The sequence below is a fragment of the Vulpes lagopus genome, chromosome 4, assembly GCF_018345385.1.
Source record: "Vulpes lagopus strain Blue_001 chromosome 4, ASM1834538v1, whole genome shotgun sequence".
NCBI lineage: Eukaryota > Metazoa > Chordata > Mammalia > Carnivora > Canidae > Vulpes > Vulpes lagopus.
The window spans coordinates 32,148,566-32,171,883 of record NC_054827.1 but is presented as its reverse complement, the minus strand read 5'-3'; the positions used below and the strand labels follow the sequence as shown (position 1 = coordinate 32,171,883).

The 23,318-nt window shown below is 47.0% G+C and overlaps 1 protein-coding gene and 1 long non-coding RNA gene across 3 annotated transcripts in view; one reads left to right on the top strand and one right to left on the bottom strand.

Moving 5' to 3' along the window:
* LOC121489234 overlaps window positions 1-18,468 on the top strand; it is a 39,338-nt gene extending 20,870 nt beyond the window's left edge. For both annotated transcript variants that reach the window (XR_005987303.1, XR_005987302.1), the window contains one exon: window positions 17,420-18,468. This is a non-coding gene — a long non-coding RNA (uncharacterized LOC121489234). The remainder of the gene's footprint in view (window positions 1-17,419) is intronic.
* On the bottom strand, window positions 1,720-21,293 carry EIF4EBP1 (eukaryotic translation initiation factor 4E binding protein 1). The gene is made up of 3 exons (XM_041751980.1): window positions 21,081-21,293; window positions 4,091-4,270; window positions 1,720-2,185 (listed from the first exon to the last, which is right to left on the bottom strand). The coding sequence occupies exons 1-3, from the start codon at window positions 21,223-21,225 to the stop codon at window positions 2,154-2,156; spliced, it is 357 nt and encodes a 118-aa protein (XP_041607914.1). The 5' UTR covers window positions 21,226-21,293; the 3' UTR covers window positions 1,720-2,153.
* Window positions 21,294-23,318: the final 2,025 nt, after the last annotated feature.

The following is a 23,318-nucleotide window of genomic DNA, read 5'->3' as shown; positions in this document are numbered from 1 at the left end:
GAGACCACGAATAAGATTGTAGTAAAGCTCCAGGTATACAAAAAGCATTCAACCAATGGCCTTTTCCCCCCAATAATGTAATCTTATGCTATCTAAATTTACTGTGTGCTACCCAACACATTGGAGCTTCACATGATACGCCTATGCACACTGTATCCATTCCAGACACCGGATCTCTGCACATGCAGATTCCCCGCAGCCCACCTATCCTTCACAGTCTTCAGCTGCACCTGTCCCACTCTCACTCCTCTTATTTGCTCTTCATCATGCCTCCTCCAACTTTGTCCTTGAGTGGTGGTCTTGAAATTCTCCTGCATTGCCTCAAGGTCTAGCACTCTGCTGGGTATGGATTAGAGGCTTAGCAAAGTCTTATTAAATCAGAAGGAGGTTGGGTTTAGCTGAAAAAGACCACTTGCTGGTCTATTAATGAACCCTGCCCCTTCCCGAAGTACTGGTTTTCAGACCAAGGAATCCCTCAGTGTCCTTGGGCTCTTCCTTGGGTCGTTTCCATGGTAAATGTCTCATGATGGGGTGCTAGTAGACAGATGACCTCGTCTGGCTTCCTGGGAGTCGGAGGGATGCCCACAGCTGTGCCAACAGTAGGATGGAGGTTGGAAAATCACTGGCGGTTCAGGCCACTCCTCCACTTGTGCTCCCTGGAAACACGCCACTATGGCTGGGCCCTTCCACGTGCCCTCAGCAGGCACATGGATTCCAGCTGCCTTCATAGCCCCTGTGAGGGGGACCCAAACACAGCTGTAGAAAAGGTGAGGCAGAGGACTTTACCACCAAGGCCTGCTAGCAGCTCCCCAAATGGCAGATTGACAAGTGCTATGAGTCCAGAACTGTAAGGTTCAGTCAGCCATTGCCACTTGGCCAAATGCCATCCACCCCCAGCATATCCTATAATGAGAAACACCTGCTGTTTCTCAACAATCTCTCTGCCTGACATTCAAGGATTTAGAAATCTGACCCTTTTATACTCATTTATAAAAATTGTCCCCACCCACACAAATTGCTGGCTCTGGTTATTGATGTCTTGTCCTTGTACGCCCTGGTTCCTCAAGGCCTCTTGACCTTGGCAATATTGGGCCCCTGCCGCTGCCCAGCCCACTCCTTCTCAGGACCCCAGCTGGAGCATCAGCTCCATGAAGTCTCTACTTGCATTGACCATTCTCTGGTAACCAATCCTATACAATCTCTCTTAGACTACCTTTCCTTATGGCAAATCTTATGTTTCAATGAAATCCTCAAGGCAGAGTACTTGTTTCCTGTTGGTGTCTCCCATGACAGGTCATACAAAGGGATCATGGACCAATATGAGGGGTGTGTGGATCAAAGACGTATCATCCAAATCTTGGGTTCTTCCCTTTGACTCTTGCAGGGACTGGGTCACAGAACGAAGGTGATGGGGTCACTTAACAGGCTTGGCGGACAAAGCCCAGAAAAGAAATTGCACCCACTGCTGAACAAGAGATGGAGAGCAACACACAGCTCAAAGCCGGTCCCATGTGTCATTTACTGGTTGTGTTTTAACTTCTCTGAGCCAGTCTTCTGAGCTGTACAATGAGGATAACACTTAGTCTACTTACCTTATAAGTTTATGTGAGAATCAAATGAGATAATGTATGGGAAAGTGCTTAGAAGCACCCCACATACATATAGTAGCTGGTGTTAGCTACCCATATGGAGTTGAAAAGAGCTCAGACAGGGGCCAACTCTTGGCCCTAGGGCGAAGGTGGCTTTTATTTCTTCTCTTGGGGAAGAAGGGGGAGGAGAGTTTTCCCATGCACACCAACCTAAGGAAGGGGTGGGTGTGCTCCCAGAGGATGGGGCTAGAAGAGCCAGATAATCATTCAGAAGAGCTCCTCCGAGTCCAATCCTGGCCCTGGGCTGCAGGGTGTGCTCATCATAGTCACTCCCTTTAAGGTGGAAGCACCTGCATGAATGGAGGCACATGGAGGTATCCGCTGGTATCCGTTCATGAAGAGGAAGGGGGAGCAGGTGCCCTGAGTGAGGGAGCAGAGGGCCAGGATGTCCAACCCTATACTCAATGCCTGCACAGGATTATGACTTGCAAAAGGCCTGGCTGGTACGACTCTTCTCCTGAGAAGGGTCAGGGGGCCCAGAGGCATTATTCAATGGCTGGTCCTTTAAATGTCCATCTCAAACTGTGACTCTTCACCTGGGGAGAGAAGGGATAGATGGCCAGGTAAACAATCAGTAAAGTAGGGCTCACCTTTTAGAGGCCAGGGAGAGGCATTATTTTTCATTTTGTTGTTCCTACAAGAGTAGGGGCCAAGGAGAATGGAGGGAGGGTAGGACTCCACTAGGAATTCCTGGAAACAGGCCTGAAGTTTCCCTGTCCACCTGTGTTCTCTTCCCCAATCTTAAAGGAAGAGCAAAAACCGAGTTTCCCCATAGGAGAAATGACAATCCTGAATTTTGTACAATTTTTATTATTTTTAAAAAGAGTGAATGGTTACTTAGCTTTGATATAAATACAGCCTCACAGAAGAACATTCCTTAAACATGAAACTTTTCTGAGTGTGTGTCCCAACCGTAGTTTAGAAGATGGTAACACAACCTACTAGGCACATGTCCAACTGCCCACAGAATAGCCTGACTCTGCAATAAAGGAGTTATTTTGGTAATTCAGCTACTCATTACCCTCATCCTAACTCTTTCCACAAAAATATCCAAGTAACTCAAGCTGCAGGAGGTTGTTTTCTTAAATGGAGCTGCCTTGTTCATGATCTTCTGGGGTAAGGCTGCTTTGAGATTCTATATACCAAGATGCCCTGGCCCCCACAGGGAAACTGGCCACTTCATCTGGTTTTATTTACACAAATATATGGTCCCAGGCTAGGAGCTTTGGCTAATGTCCTGTTAAGCAAAATGAAAAATTCGGTCCATCCCTTACCATCACAGTGGAAATCTTAGGCCATTATTGTGGGTTAAGGGTTGTCAGCCTGGGGGCACCTCTGAGCCAGCCCTGCATTTGCTACGGCTGAGTGCAGCTCCAGAAACTGCCAAGGGTTTGGCACAGCTGTCAAGTAGTGACGATTCCACATTGTCAGGTGTGACTACCTTCATCCTCAACTTCCAGTCTTTGGTTTGAGGCAAAAGGGGGTAACTGACCACATGAATCCATCCATCCTTTTCTGTGTGTGCTCAAGCACACCTCCCTCCCTCCTTCCCACTGTTCTCCAAGTATAAAAGGCCAGGCAAGGGCTGCCTGTCATGGAGTTCCCAGGGTAAGTATGAATCACATCCTGCAAGCCCTGGGTAGATGGACTCTGCGGCTGTGCCCAGCCTGAGGTCTCAGCTGCATCCTGTCTGGCCTTGGTCCACCGCCTTCCGGGTGAAGGGTTAGCAGGTTCCAATCTAACTCAAGTTGTCTGCCAGTGCTCACACTTCACTCTCCCACAGTAGGACGCTGAGATGCTCTGGTGAGCTAGTCATGATGCCACAAGAATGCATCACACACACCTTTCCCTGGGTGGTTGCTCTGTTTATTTAGGGGGAAGGCAGGGTGAGATACCAAGAAGGACCTAGCCGCCCCATGTCAAACCTGCAAAAACAACAATTGTTTCTACTCATCTTCAAGAATCTACTAGCAGACCAATACAGGAGGCATCCTGGATGTCTTTCTAATCCTACAGACCTGTAATTTCCTAGAGGGTACATATATCATATCTTTGAGAAGTCATCTCCTGCCCATACACATCATGGATATGTCCCAAGCATGGCAGACATGGGAAAATGCTTCAGGGACAATTATACCAAGAGTCCTGCTTATGAAAGTGGCTGTGTGGAGCCCTCCCCTCCATTTCAAACAAACTCCCCACCAATTAAATTACCTGATGGGGCCAAACCCCCTCTCTTGGAGTTCTCAGACTCCTTTCATGTGGAAAGTTGGTAACACTGAAAGTTCTACCCCCCAATCCACATCTGGTCTCTAAGTTGTTCCACAGAGGGTAGGGCAGTGGCCATCATTCCCTTCCCTGAAATTTCCTCTTTGAAAGGGATCTATCAGCTGCCTTTGTTCCCTCCCTAAGGAAGGGCCTGGCCAAGCCCTGTCACTCACCACCAGCCGGCTTATCTTCCGGGCTGTTGCGCAGGTGGTTCTGGCTGGGCTCTGTTGGGGGCTCCTCACTGGCAGGGCTGGTAACACCGGGAATGGTGGGCAGGTCCCGCGGGGGTGTTTTGGTCACAGGCGAGTTCCGACACTCCATCAAGAACTTCCGGTCATAGATGATCCTGGTACCTAGAGGGGGGCAGGGATGTTGAAAAAGCCATCTCAAACCTCCTGCCTGCTTGTTTTCCACTTCTTTGAGGCATGATTATCAGAGGCAGCAGGTTTATCTGCAAAAGCTGGATCAAGGAGTGAGACTGGGGTGCCTGGCTTGCTCAGCTGACAGAGCATGGGACTCAAGTTGTCTGCCAGTGATTTTGGGGTTGTGGATTTGAGCCCCACCACAGGGGTAGAGTTTACTGAAAATAAATGCCAAAAAAAAAAAAAAAAGGAGTGAGGCAGATTCAGGGGTCTGGTTGCAGTCCTGCTCTGCTGCCTCCGAACCACCAATCTCATCATGTGGGCACTCTGATGGAAAAAGAGGCCTGGCAGCCCGCCACACTGCACCTTCTCCTCTCAGATCAGTGCATCCTGGACTCTCCCCTTAAAGTTGTCCAACTTACTAATCAGTGTTCAGTGTTATTACTCAGGACAATCATATCCAATACTAAAGAAGATACATGTTTTTTTTTTAAAGATTTTATTTATTTATTTATTTATTTATTTATTTATTTATTTATCTCTCACACACACACACACAGAGAGAGAGAGAGAGAGAGAGAGAGAGAGAGGCAGAGATACAGGCAGAGGGAGAAGCAGGCTCCATGCAGGGAGCCTGACATGAGACTTGATCCCGGGTCTCCAGGGTCACGCCCTGGGCCGAAGGCAGCACTAAGCCGCTGAGCCACCCGGGCTGCCCAAAGATTTTATTTATTTATTTGAAAGATGGAGAAAGCATGAGCGGAGAGGAGGGGATGGGGGAGAGGGAGAAGCAGGCTCCCCTCTGAGCAGGGAGCCCCATGCGAGGCTCGATCCCAGGAGCCCATGACTTGAACTGAAGGCAAACACTTAACCAACTAAGCCACCTGGGCACCCTGAGAAGGTACATTTTTATTTATTTTTCAATTCAGTCCTTATAGGACCTTCATGGGATATCCAGAATTTGTAACTCCATTTTACAGATGAGTAAAAAGAACAATTTTTTTTAAAAGGTTTTATTTATTTATTCATGGGAAACACACACACACACAGAGGCAGAGATATGGGCAGGGGGAGAAGCAGGCTCCTCGATGTGGGACTCGATCCCAGGACCCTTGGGATCATGACCTGAGCCAAAGGCAGATGCTCAACTACTGAGCCACCCAGGTGTCCCAAGCAAACAGAAAATTAAGTGATTCCCCCAAATCAGTAAAAATGAGAACTCCTGCCTGAGCTTCGTGGACAGAAGTGATGCATGGGCTCTACATTCCCACTAAAGGCTCTCCTGCTAAGCCCGTCTCCCTGTGACAGCTGCTCTGATGTGTTATCGCACTTCAGGGCTTGCCCATGATCTATGTTCTATCCACTTCCTCTTCATTCTCCTTTCCTGAGCATCACCCTAGGGTGAGGACCAAGTCTCATGGAGTTATTCACTATCCTTAAACCATACCCAGGACCTAGCCTGTGAGGGTGGTTGCCTGAGTGATATTTTAAAAAGGAACATCTTCTAAAGTCCAGGACTCAATTGGTTTCATCAAAGAACAATGACTAGGGAGAGGTGATTCATGTTGGTTCCTTGTTTACTCAGAATTACCTCTAAACACAAGGAAGGTAGTAATTAGTAACATATCTTAAACACCTCCCTCACACTCCTGATTCAGCCTTTTCAACAAAGGGCAGGCCTCAGGCTCAAATCCTTCAGCAGGCAATGGAATCCAGCTAGAATTTAAAACTGCCTTGGTGTCATTATATTTCTTTTTATAGTTACCTTCTATTTATGGCAAGTGAATCTGGTTTTCCATATATAGTTGTGATATCAAGTTTCCTTTTCATATATGATATAATTGAATATTATAATAGTATATATGTTATAAATAATGCACATAAGATAAAATAACAAAAACTAAGTTAAAAAGGTAAAGGATACAAAGACAAATACTAAAACATACATACAAATAGAAGGCAAGGTACAATACAAACTGCAGATGGAATGCGAGTGCTGGAGTTTAGAAGCAAGGATCAAAGACTTCAGGAGTGCCCTTCCTTATCAATAGACCTGAAGAATTTTCCCTACTTGAGGGCTAAGATGAGTGACATTCCGAAAGTGGGGATCCATGTCAAGATGTTGAGCAGGGGCTTTGTGAGCAGCACCCAGGAGAGGAACCTGTTTGCACCCCAGAGATCTGAGCAGGAGTGCATGGGGTGGAGGTCATTCTGCTGAGGGCTGGAATGCTGAGAAGCACAGAAATGGTTAAGAGATACCAGAAGGTGCACTTGGCCTACTTGCATGTCCCCATCTGACTGCAGCCCTGCCTGGGCAGTTACCCAGTCTTGCTCTCCCTGCCTGAGAGGCAGTAATGCCCAAGCCTTGTCCACCAACACCATGTGAACTACGGTTCACACTCACATTTCTTAGGGGGAGGGTGAAAAGCAAAGAACACAGAACCCAGGCTGTGCTGTAGGCTCTGCTACCAACCAGCCGTGTGACCCTACTGCCCACCACCCTCCGCTCCTCCCCCATCTGGGCCTCAGTTTCTTCATCTGTAACATGAAGGGCTGAGAGGAGTGCCTATAAGCCCAAGGGGCTCTAAATGAAGACTAAATGGAGCAGTGCCTTCTCCTTGAGGGTAAATGCCCTGGCTTCAGAGACAGACCAGTCTTCTTTGTTTCTTAATCCTCAAGGCTTGGCAAGAATCTCCCCTGTCCTTGCCTCCCTCCAGCCTTGCTACTTTGTTGCTTTGTTCACCACAGAATGGGGAACTGACCACATCAGAGTGGAACCTAAGACTTGGAGATTCAAGGATCTCAAAAAGAATCAGGGTAGAGGGGAGTGCCTGGGTGGTTCAGCTGGTTAAGTGTCTGACCCTTTGGTTTTTTTTTTTTTTTAAGATTTTATGTATTTATTTGAGAGAGAGAGAGAGAGAGAGGGAGAGAGAGAGAGAGAGAGAGAGAGAGAGAGAGAAAACACGTGCATGCATGAGCAAGGGGAAGGGCAGAGGGAAAGAATCTCAAGCAGATTCCCAGCTGAGCGCAGAGCCTGACTTGGGACTTGATTCCACTACCCGAGATCATGACCTGAGCTGGAACCAAGAGTCAGATGCTCAACTGATTGAGCCACACAGGTACCCCTGAGCATCTGATTCTTGATTTCGGTACAGGTCATGATCTCAGGGTTGTGAGATCAAGCCCCATATCGGGGTCTGACCTGGGTGTGGAGTCTGCTTAAAATTCTCTCTCCCTCTCCCTCTGCACCTCCTCCACTTCTCTTCTTTTCTAAAAAAAAACAAAACAAAACTGGAGATCCCTGGGTGGCTCAGCAGTTTAGCGCCTGTCTTCGGCCCAGGGCGTGATCCTGGAGACTTGGGATTGAGTCCTGCATCAGGCTCCCTGCATGGATCCTGCCTATGTCTCTGCCTTTCTCTCTGAGTCTCTCATAAATAAATAGATAGATAAATAAATAAATAAATAAATAAATAAATAAATAAATAAATAAATAAAACCTTTTAAAAAATAAAAAAATTAATAATAATAATAATAAAAACAGAACCAGGAAGTCAGCAGCTCCTGGAGAAGCTCTTTAGAGATTATTAGCCCCCACAGATTTTATTGACATTGTGGTCAAATACAAGTAACATAAAATTTACCACCGCAAGCATTCCTAAGTGTACAGTTCAGTAGTGTTAAGTACAGTCATGATGTTGTGCAACCAATCTCCAAAACACTTTCATCTTGCAAAACTGAAACTCTATACCTATGAAATAGCAACTCCCATTTCCCTTCCCCCTAACTCTTGGAAACCACTATTCTATTTTCTGTCTCTATGAACTGGACTGCTCTACGTACCTCACAGAAGTGGAATCATACAGTATTTGTCTTTCTGTGACTAGCTTATTTCACTTAGGCTAATGTCCTTGAGGTTCATCTATACTATTAACTATGTGTCAGAATTTCCTTCCTTTTTAAGGCTGAATAATATTCCCTTGTATAGATATACCACATTTTGTTTATCACAGACAGGTAGGTTCCTTCCACATTTTGGCTATTGTGAATAATACTGCTGTGAACACGGGTGTGCAAATGTCTCTCCGAGACACTACTTTCAGTTCTTTGGGGGTATATATTAGGAAGTGGCACCAGGCAATTTTTAAATCATTAATTATCCTTAAAAAAGAAAAAGAAAGAGCCTCTGTGCCTTTGTCCTACACCTATGGCAGTTGTTTAAAAATAAGAATCCTCATTTAAATGAATAAAGCCCAGAAACTAGATAACAGCAGAGGTGACACCCAAGACACCCACCGTCAGAGTATTTTAGTTGGGGAGGAGGCTGCAGAGGCAGGGGATGGTAGCGTTCAGAAAGTCAGCTGACAAGGCACCAAGCCTCGGAGGGGACCACTGACTCATCTGGCATCAGTGAGGGAGTATGAGATGGAGACCAAGGTAGTGGAAATGTTTCCTATGGAAGAAGCGTTAGCTTTTTAATCCTTTCTTCTTCCATCCCTTTATGGGATCCACCACCACACAGCTTCAGCCAACAGTGATCTTCTGGAAATTCCCTCCGTCTTCCACAGATGAGACAAACAACAAAACATACAGTCTCATATTGTCAAAAATAGGCACCCTTGGCTGAAATGCAGTTTTCTGGAGCTGGGGACTTGGCCTGCATACAGGGACAGGAAATGGAAACCGGGTGGGTTGGGGGGCTATACTAAGGTCCCAGCAAGGTGCTAAACAGTAGCAGCTGGAGGGTGCTGGTCAGATGTGGGCCTCTGGGCTATGTGGGTATTACACCTGGCTGTCTCCACATAATACTCTACAGGGCCTACTTTCTCTATATATATTAGGGAAAATGACCCAACTCCAGTACAAGCAAGAGCATGAAGAGCTTTTGAGGATCTATGTGCCTTCGAGATACCAGAGCCAAGACATGTTTTTTCCCTGCTTCTTCTCTCAAAAATCAAGCAGACACCAAGAAATAAAACAAGAAATAGAAGCACATACTCATGTTGGAAGCAAGTGAGGCTCAGGTTGGTACCCCAAATCACAATATATGAAGACAGAGAGTGAATGGAGGAGTAGTTCTAACAGAGAGGATGAGGGTGGCATCTAAATGCAAGGAGATGGGGTTGGACGTTACAATAGGAAGTGAGGTTCCAGAAACCTCAGGAAGGTTCAGGAATTAGAGGCATCATGGAAAATGGGAATGGGACTAACAATAGGAAGAGATCCACTCTGCCCCTTACCCCAAAAGGGGAGGAGACAGGGAAATTAAGTTTAAGTTGACCTCCTCAATGGAGACCTCAAATCCCTTTACATGCCCTTCTTCAGGGTAAAGAGCAAAGATAAGGATCAACTGAAGCTGATTTTGGAAAGGGGGTTCCAGATGAAAAGTAGCAGCTAGCCACCCACCAGCCTCTAACCTCACAAAGGTCTTCCAGTCAGCTCTGGAAGTGCCTCACTTTTAAATATAACCAGCTCAATGTCTCCACACATTTCTGAGAAAAGCTTATAGCATCTAAGGAGAGACCCAAACACACCCACAGAGGGAAAGAGTAAAGGGACTTCACTGTTTTTTAAACTTTGCAACTTTTTGAAGACTTTAAAGATAGGAAGAGAAAAAAATAACAGGCAAAAAGAGAACAAACTGGAAATCTAGTATCAGATAACAGGAAGTCAAGAAAGAGAGATAACAACAAAAAAAAAGAGAGAGAAAAATTTCCTGAATTGAAAGAGATTAGTCTTGAAATGCCTCTTGGGTATCCTGTATAATGAATTAAAAATTCCAACTTTCATTGTGAAATTTCACAATAGTTTGGATAAAAAGATCCCTAAAATCTTCCAGAAGGGGAAAAATCCAACAAGTGCAAACAAGGATTGAGAATAAGAATGGCATGAATGTTTTCAATGACAATGCTGGAAGCCTGGAGATGGTGAGCCAATGCCTTCACAATCCCAAGGGAGAATTCATTTTAGTTTAGTTTTATACCCAGCCAAAAACCAATCAGTTGGGATGCCTGGGTGGCTCAGTTGTTCAGTGTCTGCCTTTGGCTCAGGTCATGATCCCTGGGTCCTTCGATAGAGTCCTGAATTGGGCCTCCTGAGAGGAGCCTGCTTCTCTCTCTGCCTGTGTCTCTGCCTCTGTCTCTCTCATGAATAAATAAATAAAATTTTTAAAAAACCAAACAATCAAGTAAAAGTAAAATAGAGACATTTTCAGGAAGCTACAGGAATATTCTACCAAAATTCTACCAAGTGGAAGGAAATCAGAGATCTCATATCAGCAGCTACATGGCAGGTCCAGAGCCTCCAAATCCTGTCAGTTCCCCATAAAAGGATAAAAATGGGCTGATAAATCCAAAAGTTGGACTTTGCATGTCAGACTGTATTTTGTTTAGCATTTTACAAGTGCCAGAGGGTGTGGGATACTTGAATGAAAACTAAGCACATTTTTTTTTTAAAAGTAATCTCTAGGGCAGCCCTGGTGGCGCAGAGGTTTAGCGCTGCCTTGCAGTCCAGGGCGTGATCCTGGAGACCCTGGATTGAGTCCCATGTCAGGCTCTCTGCATGGTGCCTGCTTCTCCCTTTGCCTGTGTCTTTGCCTCTCTCTCTCTCTCTGTGTGTGTCTCTATGAATAAATAAAATCTTAAAAAAAAAATAAAGTAATCTCTATACTCAATGTGGAGCTGGAAATCACAACCAAGATCAAGAATCCCATGGTCTAGGGACTGAGCTTGCCAGGTTGCCAGGTGCCCCAAAACTAATGGCATTTTAAAGATTTGGGGTGCCTCAGTTGGTAAGCCTTCAGCTCATGTCATGATCTAAGGGCCCTCTGATCGAGCCTCACATGGGGGCTCCCTGCTTGGTGGGGAGTCTGCTTCTCCCTTAGCTCCTTTCCCCTGCCTGTTCTCTTTCTCTCTTTCTCAAATAAATAAGTAAAATCTAAAAAAAAAAAAAAAAAAAAAAAAAAAGATTTATTCATTTATTTGAGAGAAAGAGCATGCCCACTTGAGTCGGGGGAGGGGCAGAGGGAGAGAATCTTCAGACTCCTTGCTGAGCACAGAGCCGGAAGCTGGCTCAGTCTCAGGGCCCCATAAGATTATGACCTGAGCAGAAACCAAGAATCAGATGTTCAACCAACTGATGAGTGGCTGAACCCAGGCACATCAAAACTAACCACATTTTTAAAAATGAAGCAATTGTTAACAATTTTTGTAAAATGGTGTATAATAATTAACTACCTGGCTGATCAAGAGGCATAGTAATAAAAACTGTGATATAATTATACTGGGGAATAGGAAGAGAAGATGAGGGTATACAAATGATAATAAGTCCTCATCTATCAATAGATAAAGTCCAGAAAAAGCTAGAAATATGGTGGTAAATCCCCCAAAAGAGACAATGTTAGTTGCTTCTAAAGAGTGAGGGGGGTGGAGAGGCAAGGGATTACTGCTTTATTAGGAGCCTTTAGTCATTTTGAGATGTAACTATTTACACATAAAAACAACTTACCAAAAAAAAAACTTACATGTAAGTTTGACATACTTTTATTATGGAAAAAATCAAGGAATACAAAAGAGGACAGAATACTATAATTGTACACATATACATATATGTAAAACTTATTTTTTTATATTAAGGGATAGGTTAAATTATTGATCAGATCTACAATTTGATGCTGTTCAGTTATTATTTTTTTAAAGATTTTATTTATTTATTCATGAGAGACACAGAGACAAAGAGAGGCAGAGACATAGGCAGAGGGAGAAGCAGGTTCTTCGCAGGGAGCCTGATGTGGACTCAATCCCAGGACCCGGGATCAAGCCCTGAGTCAAAGGCAGACACTCAATCACTTAGCCACCCAGACATCCCCATATTTTGTTTTTAATACAAAACTCTAATACATAGGGTATTAAGTAAACAAATAAGGATAGAGGTCAGAATCTCCTTTTCTAGGAAGCCAAGTTAAAATGGCCTTGGCTAGGACTAGGGTCGACCTAGTGGACCCTTCCCATACACTCTCCCTAGAAAGCCTAGGGGGCTCTCTGCTGGCTGGCCAAGATAAGTGGAGCCTTGAGCCTGCCCTGCCAGCATCTCTCTTGGCAGCTGTGTGCTAGGACCTGTCCATGTTAGACTTTAACTCCCAACTTCATAAAATAATGGTGTGGATTAGAACAGTAGCTGACACAAGGTAAGACCTATGTGAACAAATCCTAGCTATTATGACTGGCATGGCTTCAGGTGACATATTTTAGGGACCAATTATCCAGCTGGAGCTGGAGCAAATCAGAGAGGAGGTAAGCTGCTCTAAAAAGAGACCAGGGTGTGGAGGATGCGGGAGGGTAAGGGGACCCTCTATCCTTTTTTTGGCCCACAGAAACATGCTTTAAGAATTAACATGAGCTTTGGCATGTTTGGCAACCAGTGTTCATTCAGGATTATAAAAACTTTACATGTGCCCCAAATACAAGAATGGTAATTTTTCTCAAGGCATGCTTGTGATGATGACAGTTTACTTGAATGTACAAAGAATGCAGACATTCTGGGGCACCTGGATGGCTCAGTCTGTTAAGTGTCTGCCTCCAACCCAGGTTGTGATCTGGGAGTGTTGGGATCGAGGCCCGTGTTGGGCTCCCTGCTTGGAGAGAGTCTGCTTGTCCTTGTCCCTCTGCCTCTTCCCTACCTCATGCTCTCTCTCTCTCTCTCAAATAAATAAATAAAATATTAAAATAAAAAGAATGCAGACAGTCCCCTTGGGTCTGTTTTCCTCACTTGTAAACAAGGGTGGTGTACTAGACTCATTCAAGCTATTTTTAAAGCACCAACCATGTGCCAGGCTTTATAGGTAATCTTTGGGGTCTGTTCCAGCTCTGATACACTACCACTTATTTTGGCTGTTGGCAAGTGTTCAGTGTGGTACAAACAACACAGTGCTTGGAGGGATAAGTGCTGAGCTCGAATCTGGGTTTGCTGTGCCAGCCCCTCAACTCTTAATTCCTCAGCAATAAGAGGCGGGGACTAACAAAATCCATACCTTGGGACACCTGGGTGCCTTAGTGGTTGAGCATCTGCCTTTGGCTCAGGGCATGATCCCGGTCCAGGAATCGAGTCCTACATCAGGCTCCCTGCAAGGAACCTGCTTCTCCCCCTACCTATGTCTCTGCTTCTCTCTGTGTGTCTCTTGTGAATAAATAAATAAAAATCTTTAAAAAAATTCCACAACTCACAGGCATACTGTGAAGATGAAAGCACTGTCTGTCTGTGGGCCAAACACTGTGCTCATGGCCTGATATGCCAGATCTCAGTACCCCCATCCCCCAACTCCCCACAAAGGAGACACAGTGTCCTCCACTTACAGACAGGAAAACTGAGGCTCAGAAAGGCTGTCCCCATGGGGGCAGACCTAGCCTGTATTGCCTCCAATCCTAAACATCAGCCTCTGTTTAAAACTAGCAAAGCAGACCCAGGCTGCCATGCCTCAGCCAGCATGGGCAACTGGGAATATTCCAGGGGTCTTGTGACTTTCCCCTATTCTTCTGAGTATCTGGCCAGAACAGGATGTTCCCTGGGAGAGGCCTGCCTTGATTTCCTCTCCACCTTCCCACAGTACCCACACTCAGGTTCAACATGGGGCTGGCCACAGCTTCTGTAAATTGAGCTCAGCCTGTCCCTGGCTTTCCCCTGCACCTCCCCTGGCAGAAACATTCTTCCCCTGAGTGGGGGACGTGAGGCCTAGCAAGAGTCCAAGGACGGAATTCCTAGAACTGCTGTTCCCATTCCAGGGAAAGGGAGAGTGTTTCACAACATGCTCCGGCGGGAGGCTCAAATGCCTATGCTCAGATGCAAGCCAGCAGCCTGTGAACTAAATACTCCGGATAATTTTACATTCAGCTCTCACCAGCAGCTCTGTGCCAACCTGGAGGCAAACACAGAGTTTACCAGGGGTCTCCCACCCCATCCACCACACAGCAGGAACTGCATGTGTCAGGGTAGCTTGTCTTGCTGGACAGTCTGTTTAGCAAGCTGAGCCACCTTGTCAGGGAGGAAATATTGGGTAGAGAACCAGACGTGGTCGGTCCGAGATTCTTCTTCACTATTAGCCCTGTCAGCTCTGCAATGAGAACCAGTATCTGAATGTTTCTCAGGGGCTGGCAATGTTAGGAAGCTCCTCAAATACCAAATGAAGGCAATCAATGAGTGACAAAGGGCCCTCTCACCTTTGAGGCCCTGACATGGGAGGCAACAGTCCATTTTATTTGAAAATTAAGAAGCAGGGACAAGGCTTTTGCCGAAACACGCTGAACAAAATAGCTGAAATAATTATTCTAAGAGTTGGCCAAGTTCCTTCTTCCCTCACTTCCCTCCAAATACTTCAAAATGAACCTGTGCAGAAGAGGGTAAGGTTACCCCTGAAATTCATCACCAACGGGGAGCACCCATCTGAAATGCCTCCCGTTATATAGCAACAAAAGCTGTGGCTGGAAGAGGGAGGGGCCCTGTTTTCTGTGTGAACTGCCTCCACACCACATCCAAATTCATTTGCTGAAGTTCCAACCTCCTACCTCAATGAAACTGTATTTGGAGATAAGGTCTTTAAAGAGGTCAGTAAGTTAAAAAGAAGCTGTTAGGGTGGGGCCCTGATGCAGTATACTGGTGTCCTAAGTGGGGCGGCGGGGCGGGGTGTGTGGCTGGGTAGCTCAGTTAGGCATCCAATTCTTGGTTTAGGCTCCACTCAGGTCATGATCTGGGGGTTGTGGGATAGACACCCCCCCCCCCGCAACAGCTCCGTGATCACTGGGGAGTCTGTGTGTGCGCTCTCTCACATAAATAAAAATATAAAATCTTTATTTTTTAAAAGATTTTATTGATTTATCCATGAGAGACACAGAGAGAAAAAGGAGAAAGGGAGATGCCACATAAAGAGACAGGAAGAGGACAGCCATCTGCAAGCCAAGGGGAAGGGACTTGAGAGAAACCAACCCTGTCAGTACTTTGATCTTGGATTTCTAGCCTCCAGAACTGTGAGAAAATAAACTTCTGTTGTCTAAGCCACCCAGTCTGTGGTATTTTGTTAAGGCAGCCCTCGCAAATTAATATAGGCCAGCTCTCCCCTTTTACTCCAAAAAGCAGGAGAGAGAAATTAATTTATACACATGCACTCTCTTTAAGGCAACAGACCTGGTTAGCCTGAATGTGGTTCATGTCACCAGAAAACCAAAGGGAGTTCTGGACCTACCTGCACCTCCTGCCATTCTCACTCCTACACATTTTCAGAAGGCTGCTGGGCTCAGAACTTGACTCTATCCTACTGTCGGCATTCCAGAAAATCAAGGGTGTTCAAATGGGGGTACTAGGAAGGGCAGGCAAGGGCAGGCTCCCCTGAAAGGTGCTCCCAAAGCCTGGCTGTTTGAGGAGTGAAGAGGAGGCAGGCAAGATAGCAGTCAGCAAGGGGAAGCATGACACAAAGTGGAAGGTATTGCTTGCGGGTGTGGCATCATGGCCACCTGTACAGTTTTCTTTGTGGAACTGAACGTAGGGCCTTGAACACAGGGTACAGGATCTGTGACTCAGTGTTTTCAGGAAGGTGTCCCAGTTCTTAACCTAGTAGTTAATTCACAGGCTTGTGATTCTGGTCTGCTTCTATACCCAGCCTTGGCTTGTGTACTTGGCCACAGAGTAGGAAGGGTGGTTAAGTTCCCTCAAAAGACCATCCTTTGAGGCTCAGCCCTGGTGGAAGACTGCCTGAAAATAGCTGAAAGTAGCCCTATAACTCCTCCCCTTCTTTCCCTACAGGAGGCTTCTCTCATTCCAAGGCAGTCATTTCCCCTTTCTTGGAATCTGAGATAGCCTTGTGGCTTGCTCTGACTGATAAAATACTGTGTGTGTGATGTTATATGACTTCTGAGCATGGGTCTAAAGACATGAAAACTGTCATGTCAATAACTCAGGTTAGACTGCTGAATGGCCTGGGACCAAGGTGACAGAGAAAGCCCAGCCTTCTAGGTGTCCCCAGAAATGCCCCTGCAATGTGGGAAAGTCCAGATTGGACTTTCAAGCCCAGGACAATCTAGCTGCCAACTCTATGCAACCAGGTGAGTGACCTCAGGAAGACCATCAAAGAATGCCCAGCCAGCCCAAAGAATGGAGAGAAATAATAAATTGTTGTTGAAGTTACTAAGTTTTGTGAAACTCTGGGCTGAGTATCTGAGCTCTCTCAGTAAACTTTTGGGGGCAAGGACACTGGCTTACAAGACATCTTGTGCTTGTATCCTTGATCATCCAAATGCCATGAGCAGATGTGACTTACCCCTGCCTAGTCAGTGATGCAGGAGGCAAACAAATAAACAAGGAGCATCAATCCCAGTGTCTGAGACCCTGGCCCCACCAATGACATGTTCAGCATAAAGGCCACTTCATTCTACTTTCTGCTTAATAACTGGGAAAAGGAGGACTAGTAATACTGTTATCTGGGATACTGGGATACACGAGAAAGTTCAGAGAAAGGGAGTTCTGTCCCTGGGACATTCCAAGGTAAATGATTATATATACCCTGCAACTCAAAGGGCAGAAAAGAAAAATTTGAATGTTATCATTAAGCCAGCTCAGACCCAGGCCTGGTGGCAAAGGAGCTAGGTTACCCTGAGAATACTGTCATTCTAGGATTCTTTTCAAGGCTTCACCTCCTGAACACCCAACTCAGCACTCAAAGACCAGGATAGGAAGATGAGTAACATTGCTGGGAAAGAACTTCCCTTCTACCGCAGGGAACAAACATGTAAACAAATACACGTGACTCATTTGTCATGAATCATAACGGAGGAAGAACATGCGCGGGCTCTGAGACCCAAAAGGGACAGGTTTTTTGTTTGTTTGAACATGAAAAATCTCCGTGTACAAATGAACATTCTTTGTTAAAAACTTTCCCCCTGGGAAGCAATCTCTTTTCCATACTGCTGTCCCATCCTCACTCCTCCTCTGTAAGGATATCAAATAAAGACCCATACAAGAAAATGCCTCACTGCTTTATACCAACAAAGACATGGTATGCCACCCTGCCTGTCCTTTTACCAAATTTGGTAATGAAGGACCTTTTTGTTCTTTCAGAAAAAGTTATGTAAGTTAAAAAATCAAACTCCTCTTTCAAATCAGGCCCTGCCAGCAGCCTCCGAAGATGTTGGAAGACAACAAGAAGAACAAAATGGAAACCTTGGAAGGCAATTAAAATCTCATGGCTACGTGTGTGTTGTTAGCATGGAAGGCCTAGTGGCTGACAACTTGGATCAAGTGAGAATCATACAAGTTCTACTGGTTATGGAGGGTGGGGGGTGTCTACCTAATTGTTTGATTCTATGGCTACAACTTTGATACTTCTAATTCTGTTTCAGGTGTGTCTGCTTCTTCCTAAGCAGCAAGCCAAGCCCCTAGGGTAGGACTGTTTTCTGGTTCTGGATGCAGTGAAAGCCTTAGAACCAGGCAGGCTGATGGGCATCAGAGGGACTTAGGGGTGCTCTATACCAGGGTCCCCTGGTCAAAGTCTTTAGTGAAGGACACAATGTGAAATGTTCCAAATGCTTTAAAGATTATGTTGGCTAATTGAATTTAAGTAAAAAAAAAAAAAAATGCTTTAAAAGAAAGCTTAGATCAGTGTGAGAAGAGGGCCCATTATATTTCCCTCATTGCCTTAATGTCCAAGTTCTTTTAATGAGACCCTAGTCCTTAATAGGGTCCTTAATAATGAGACCCTAGTCTTATTAGAGTTACTATAGACCCTGGGCAATCAGGAGACATAATCTTCCCCTGGATGACTGAGGCCTCAGGACACTGGCTGTGCTCTAGCTTCAGTGCCCAGCCTGCCTCCTCCTCTTACCAGCACTATCTGTTCTATAGCCAAAGACTTGGGAGCTGCTCCAAGGTAAGCTTCCTGGGCACAGACTTTGTTTGTCTAAACCAGGGTGCCATGAACACCTGTACCTCTGATTAACCTTATCCAGGTACAGGGTTTAGGTATAATTACCAGCCAAGCAACCCTGGAGGCTTTGGGGTCAAACATCCAACATGGAATGTGGGACATGGAGGCTGATGGGAGAGGAAGGTTTCTGACCCATTCAAAGATTCTGCTGGACTTGGTGGGATGAGCACTGGGTGTTATGCTATATGTTGGCAAATTGAACTCCAATAAAACAAAACAAAAACAAAAACAAAGATTCTGCTGGTCTATTGTGTCATTGATCATTTTTAAGACTCCACAGGCTCAAATATTCATATACAACACTCCTTTTAACAAATTTCTCTAAAGTTCTCCAGACTTCTAACCAGATCAGTGGATTAGCTTGTGAAAGGTTAATGACCATGAGAAGTAAACTGGCGTCTTACGAATCAAATCAACTGCTGTTTCTGTTCCTCTGGGGATGAACACCACAGTGCCATTCTCAGCAAAAGTGACCTGTGGACATTCTGATAGCTCCTGGCACTTGCAAATAAGCTACTATCGGCACCTGCACAGACTCTTTCTGGACCCTGGTCTGAAGGTTGATGCCAACCCAACCTCAAGAGTTTACCTGGTTAGAAGCATCACTTTTTGCCAGACCCCAGAGGTCTGAAAAGGTGAGGGAAGCCATATTCCTGAGTATTCAGTGTGGTACTTAGATCAATCACTGGGAGCTGGTTAGAAATGTAGAATCTCAGGCCCAAACCCAGAACCTACAGAACCAAAGGCTGTATTTAAATGAGGTCCCCAGGTAATTCATATGTCCATTGAGGAATGAGAAAATAACATCTAGACCAGAACAAAAGGGTGCCAGGAATGACCTTAGGCTAAGCTTCTTTGAGGGTAGGGTAAAGACCACAACAAAAGGGTGCCAGAAATGACCTTAGGTTAAGCTTCTTTGAGGGTAGGGTAAAGTTGGGCTTTGGAGGAAGACTGTAAGCCTTGGCTCACTGAGGCAGACCAGACTTACTGACATTAGCAAGAAGCAAAGTATGTTTTTCCAAGTTATGGACTGTGAGCTGTGCCTGTCCTGCTAAACACCCCAGAGAAGAAAGCTGGCTTTAGGCTCCTGGCACTGCTAGCTCCCTTCCAGTTGGCCTCAGAAACAAAGTTATGCTCTGACCCAGGAGACCCTTTCTAACTAAAGACCTTCCAAGGGAGATTTGTTGTTGTTTACCAAAACAAAAACAAACAAAACAAAACAAAACAACCCTCCATTTCCCAGTCCAGCGTGAGAAGTGGATCAGAGTTCCCTGTAAACAGTAACACTGGCCATGGCTTCCAACTGATCTGTCCCCATGCAGCAACGAAGAGTGCAAAAAAGAGCACCTGAGCCTTCAGGCCTGCCTCAGTGCCCATTCTGGACAGATCAAGTAGAGATTCACACACTCACTTAACAGAAATCCAAAATCGTCCAGGACAGATCCTGATAGGCACAACATGACACAGAGAACGCCCACCAAAGGGGTCACAAAAGACGTTTTGCAGGGATAGAGAATTTGAGTCAAGGGTGGAGCAAAGGCTCACTGAGAACTTTCCCTTTGATCATTTTTAATAAAAGAGAGAGCATTTACCCCTTTAGGCTTGGATACTATTTCCTGTTCAACCTGAGAAACCATGTGACGTTGGATAAGGGACATGGGTTTTCAAGTTTGGAGCCTCTGTGAAACAAGTACATCCATAATCCCTGACAGTTCTAACCTTGTATGTTTTGGATCAACCGGCGGGAGACCTCGGATCTGTCAGTGTTTGCTGGTGGTGGGACTGCTGCCTGAGAAAATAAGCATGTGGCTCCCTGACGCTGGCAAGGGACGAGGCTGCCGCCCCGCCTGCGACCACTTGCACCCGTGTCTCTCAACGGAGGGCCACTACTTGCGGCGGCGTTTTGGTGCAGTCTGGGCCGGAGCGGTGGAGGAGGGTGGAGGGGAGAAGGACACAGCGGGTGAGGGCAGAGGGACGAGGATCGCAGGGAAGTGGTGAGCCACGAGGATTTCATCATGCAAACGGGCGGGCAGGTTTCATCAGCGCCTGTGCGCCGGAGCTCCCGGGCTGGGAGGGAATGCCTGGCTCCCGAGGGCAGCCCAAGGCTGGCCCCCACCCGTGCCAGCTCAGCTTCCTCTTCCTCATACACTCTTAGGGAGGTCACACGGTTCCCCCTCCCCCCCGGACCGAAGAACGTGTTTTTCTGCACAGCCCTGCCCGCGGCTCCGGGTCCCTCTGCGGAGAGAGCACACGCGTACGCCGGCAACCTGGCTCAGGTGCAGGTGAGGCGCTGCTGGAGCAGACGGGCGCCGTCAGCCCAAATCCTCCGTCAGGGGGTGCTGGCCCAGTGGAAAACTGGGGGTGCCCCGGGAAGGAAAAAGGATTCTGCAAGAGTCGTTTACCCCGACAGAGAACGCCCGTCCCCATCCCCTAAAAGCCCCAGGCCAGGCCTCCCCTTGCTCTCAGGCCGCTCTGACCCCACGCTATTCTGCCTCAGAACGCCCCCAAACCCACAAGGGGCAGCACTCCCTGGCATGTGGTCGTTCTGCAAGCGTGCGGATGTTTCCGTAGGGGTACTCGGTTGTCTCTCCCAGGAGGAGGAAACTCTTGGAGCAGTTTGCAGTCCGGGCTCGGGGGGGACGCACCCAGAGGGCAGGCAATGGGCAGCGACCATCTGCTCGCTCCTGGTGGCCACCTCCGCGACCCTCGCTGCCTCCCTGATGCGCCTTATTGCAGTCACCGCGCCCCTTAGCTCGGTCGCCCCGTCCAACTGGCGGCTCCCGACCTCCCGCTCCGCTCAGCCAGCCCTCCGCACCGCCCGCTCTCGGAGCCCGCGCCTACCTCCCGGGGTGGTGCTGAAGAGCGTGCCGCCGGGGGTGGTGCTGTAGTCCCCGGGCGGCAGCTGCACGCCGTCGCCGAGGACCACCCGGCGAGTGGCGGGGATGGCCCGGCTCGGGGTCTGGCTGCAGCTGCTGCCTCCGGACATGGTCTCCCGCGCGCCGCGCCCGCAGCCCGAGCCTGGCCCGACGGCCTCCCCGGCCCCGCCCACCTCGCCCCGCCCCTTCCGCCCCCGCGGCGCGGCGCCCCCCGGGATTTGTAGTCCCAGCGGCGCGGCGACGGCCGGGCTGCCGGCTCGTGCGTTCTTGCGCACCCCCGCCCTGAGGCACCCTCTCGCGGTCTGCGGTCTCCTCCGCGCGGCTGCGGGCGCCGCCCCCCGATGGCCCGCCGCTCCTGCTCGGGAGTCCGTCCGGTCCGGCTGGCGGCGGCGAAGGAGCCGGGGGCTTGTGTGGGTTAACGGCTCGCGGCCGGGTGCTGTCAGAGCTGTGCGGGGACCCTGGCATACAGGAGGGTCCTGTATGGGCAGGACGGTCTCCTTCAGCCCTCCGTGTTCCGCGCTTCGGTTCCTGCCGTGAGGACGTGGGGGTCGAGTGCTCCTTCACTCCTCAGGGTTTTTTTTTGAGCCTTCGCGGGGCGCAGAAGTAACGCAGAGGGGGCGTTCTTTGGCGTGGGGGAGGGTGTGGGAGGAGCGTGGACGGGCCGCCCAGCTGGTTTGCAGGCTGCAGCTCCAGCCCACGGGGGCGCTGGGAGGGGCTGGACGTCGGTGGGGGGGGGGGCGGGGAAGAGTTGGCCAGGCAGGTTCCTTGCGGCCCTGGGAGCTGGGAACCAGGGCCAACAGGCCGCCTGACACTTAGTAGGGCCCTCATCGAACCAGCCAATGAATGAGGCTTCAAGGAGCTCTCCAAGTGGAGACCGAAAAATACCAGGAAGGCAGAGAAGCCCGTGGGGTGAGAGACCAGGTCTGTCATTGCAGCTACATGATACAAGGGGAGAGGAGACAGGAGGACAGTTTATTTATTTATTTTTAGATTTTATTTATTTATTTATGAGAGACACACAGAGAGAAGCAGGCTCTCCCTCTACCCCAACCCAATTTGGGACTCAGCCCAGGACCTGAGCCAAAGGCAAAGGCTCAACCACGGAGCCTCCCAGGTGCCCCACGAAGAACAGTTTAAAGGATAAATTGGGGTCTGATTGTGAAGGGTTTCTTTTGTTTGTTTGTTTGTTTTGGTGAAGGGTCTTTTAAATCATGCCAAAGTGTTCAGACTTTGTCCTAGGAGGGTAGGAAATATCAGAGATCTCTTAAGCTGGGGAGTGACATGATTAGGGTTTTGTTGGTGGTGTTTGTTTGTTTGTTTGTTTGTTTCCCCAGAAAGATAACTGGAGGCTCTGGAGTTTGAGAATGGACCCCAGACGGGGTCAGAAACACAGATAGGAAGACTGGCTGGGTTTGGGCATTCCTGAGCTAATCTCTAGGCCTCCACTGCCTTCTATTGATGCTGGCCTCCTGTGCCTCTGAAGCAATTGAAATACAACTAGTCCATATTACAAGTGTAAAATACATAGACTTCAAAGATGTGGCATGAAAAAATGTAAAATATCTCAGTGTCTGTTAATGACATGTTGAAATGATATTTTGAATATATTGGATTAAGTAAAATATTAAGATTAATGATTCCTGTTTCTTTTTACCTTTTTGGGTGGAATTATAAGAAATTATATGTATATAATGTATATATATGTGTATATATATATATAGAGAGAGAGAGAGAGCTCAAAATATATTTTTATTGGATAGTACTGCTCTAGAATGAGGCAATAATGAAAGCAATCCTGAAGTTCTTCTTGGAAACTTCCTTCCAGAAAACTATGCAATCATCAAATTTTAGCTTTGGCCATGTACACCATAGGTCATCCAGAACAGCATTCACCACCATTTAATTAATTAATTAATTAATTAATATTCATGAGGAAAACACTAGTAATTAAGGAAGGAAAACTTTTCATTGGCACTAAGGTCAAAAAGAAATTCCAAAATAATTCAATACTTCTTATATAATTTTAAGCTCAGTTTTCTTAAAAGTCTCTCCTGGCCAAAGATTCAAAACTAAAATTATCTGGAAGAGTAAGTGTAATATATCTTTCATATGAGCCTACATATGTATTTTCTTCAGTTGGGGTCTTTACAAATTAAGCTAAAATATACTAACATATGGCAAAATCGTATAGTTCTAATATCCA

What these genes read in the sequence shown, in the direction of transcription:
- EIF4EBP1 (XM_041751980.1), bottom strand. Translation starts at nt 21,225, where the DNA reads ATGTCCGGAGGCAGCAGCTGCAGCCAGACCCCGAGCCGGGCCATCCCC. An exon ending in CTTCAGCACCACCCCGGGAG is followed by an intron (nt 4,271 to 21,080) that starts GTAGGCGCGGGC and finishes GCCCCCCTCTAG; the next exon opens with GTACCAGGATCATCTATGAC. An exon ending in GGAAGATAAGCCGGCTGGTG is followed by an intron (nt 2,186 to 4,090) that starts GTGAGTGACAGG and finishes TTCTCTCCCCAG; the next exon opens with GTGAAGAGTCACAGTTTGAG.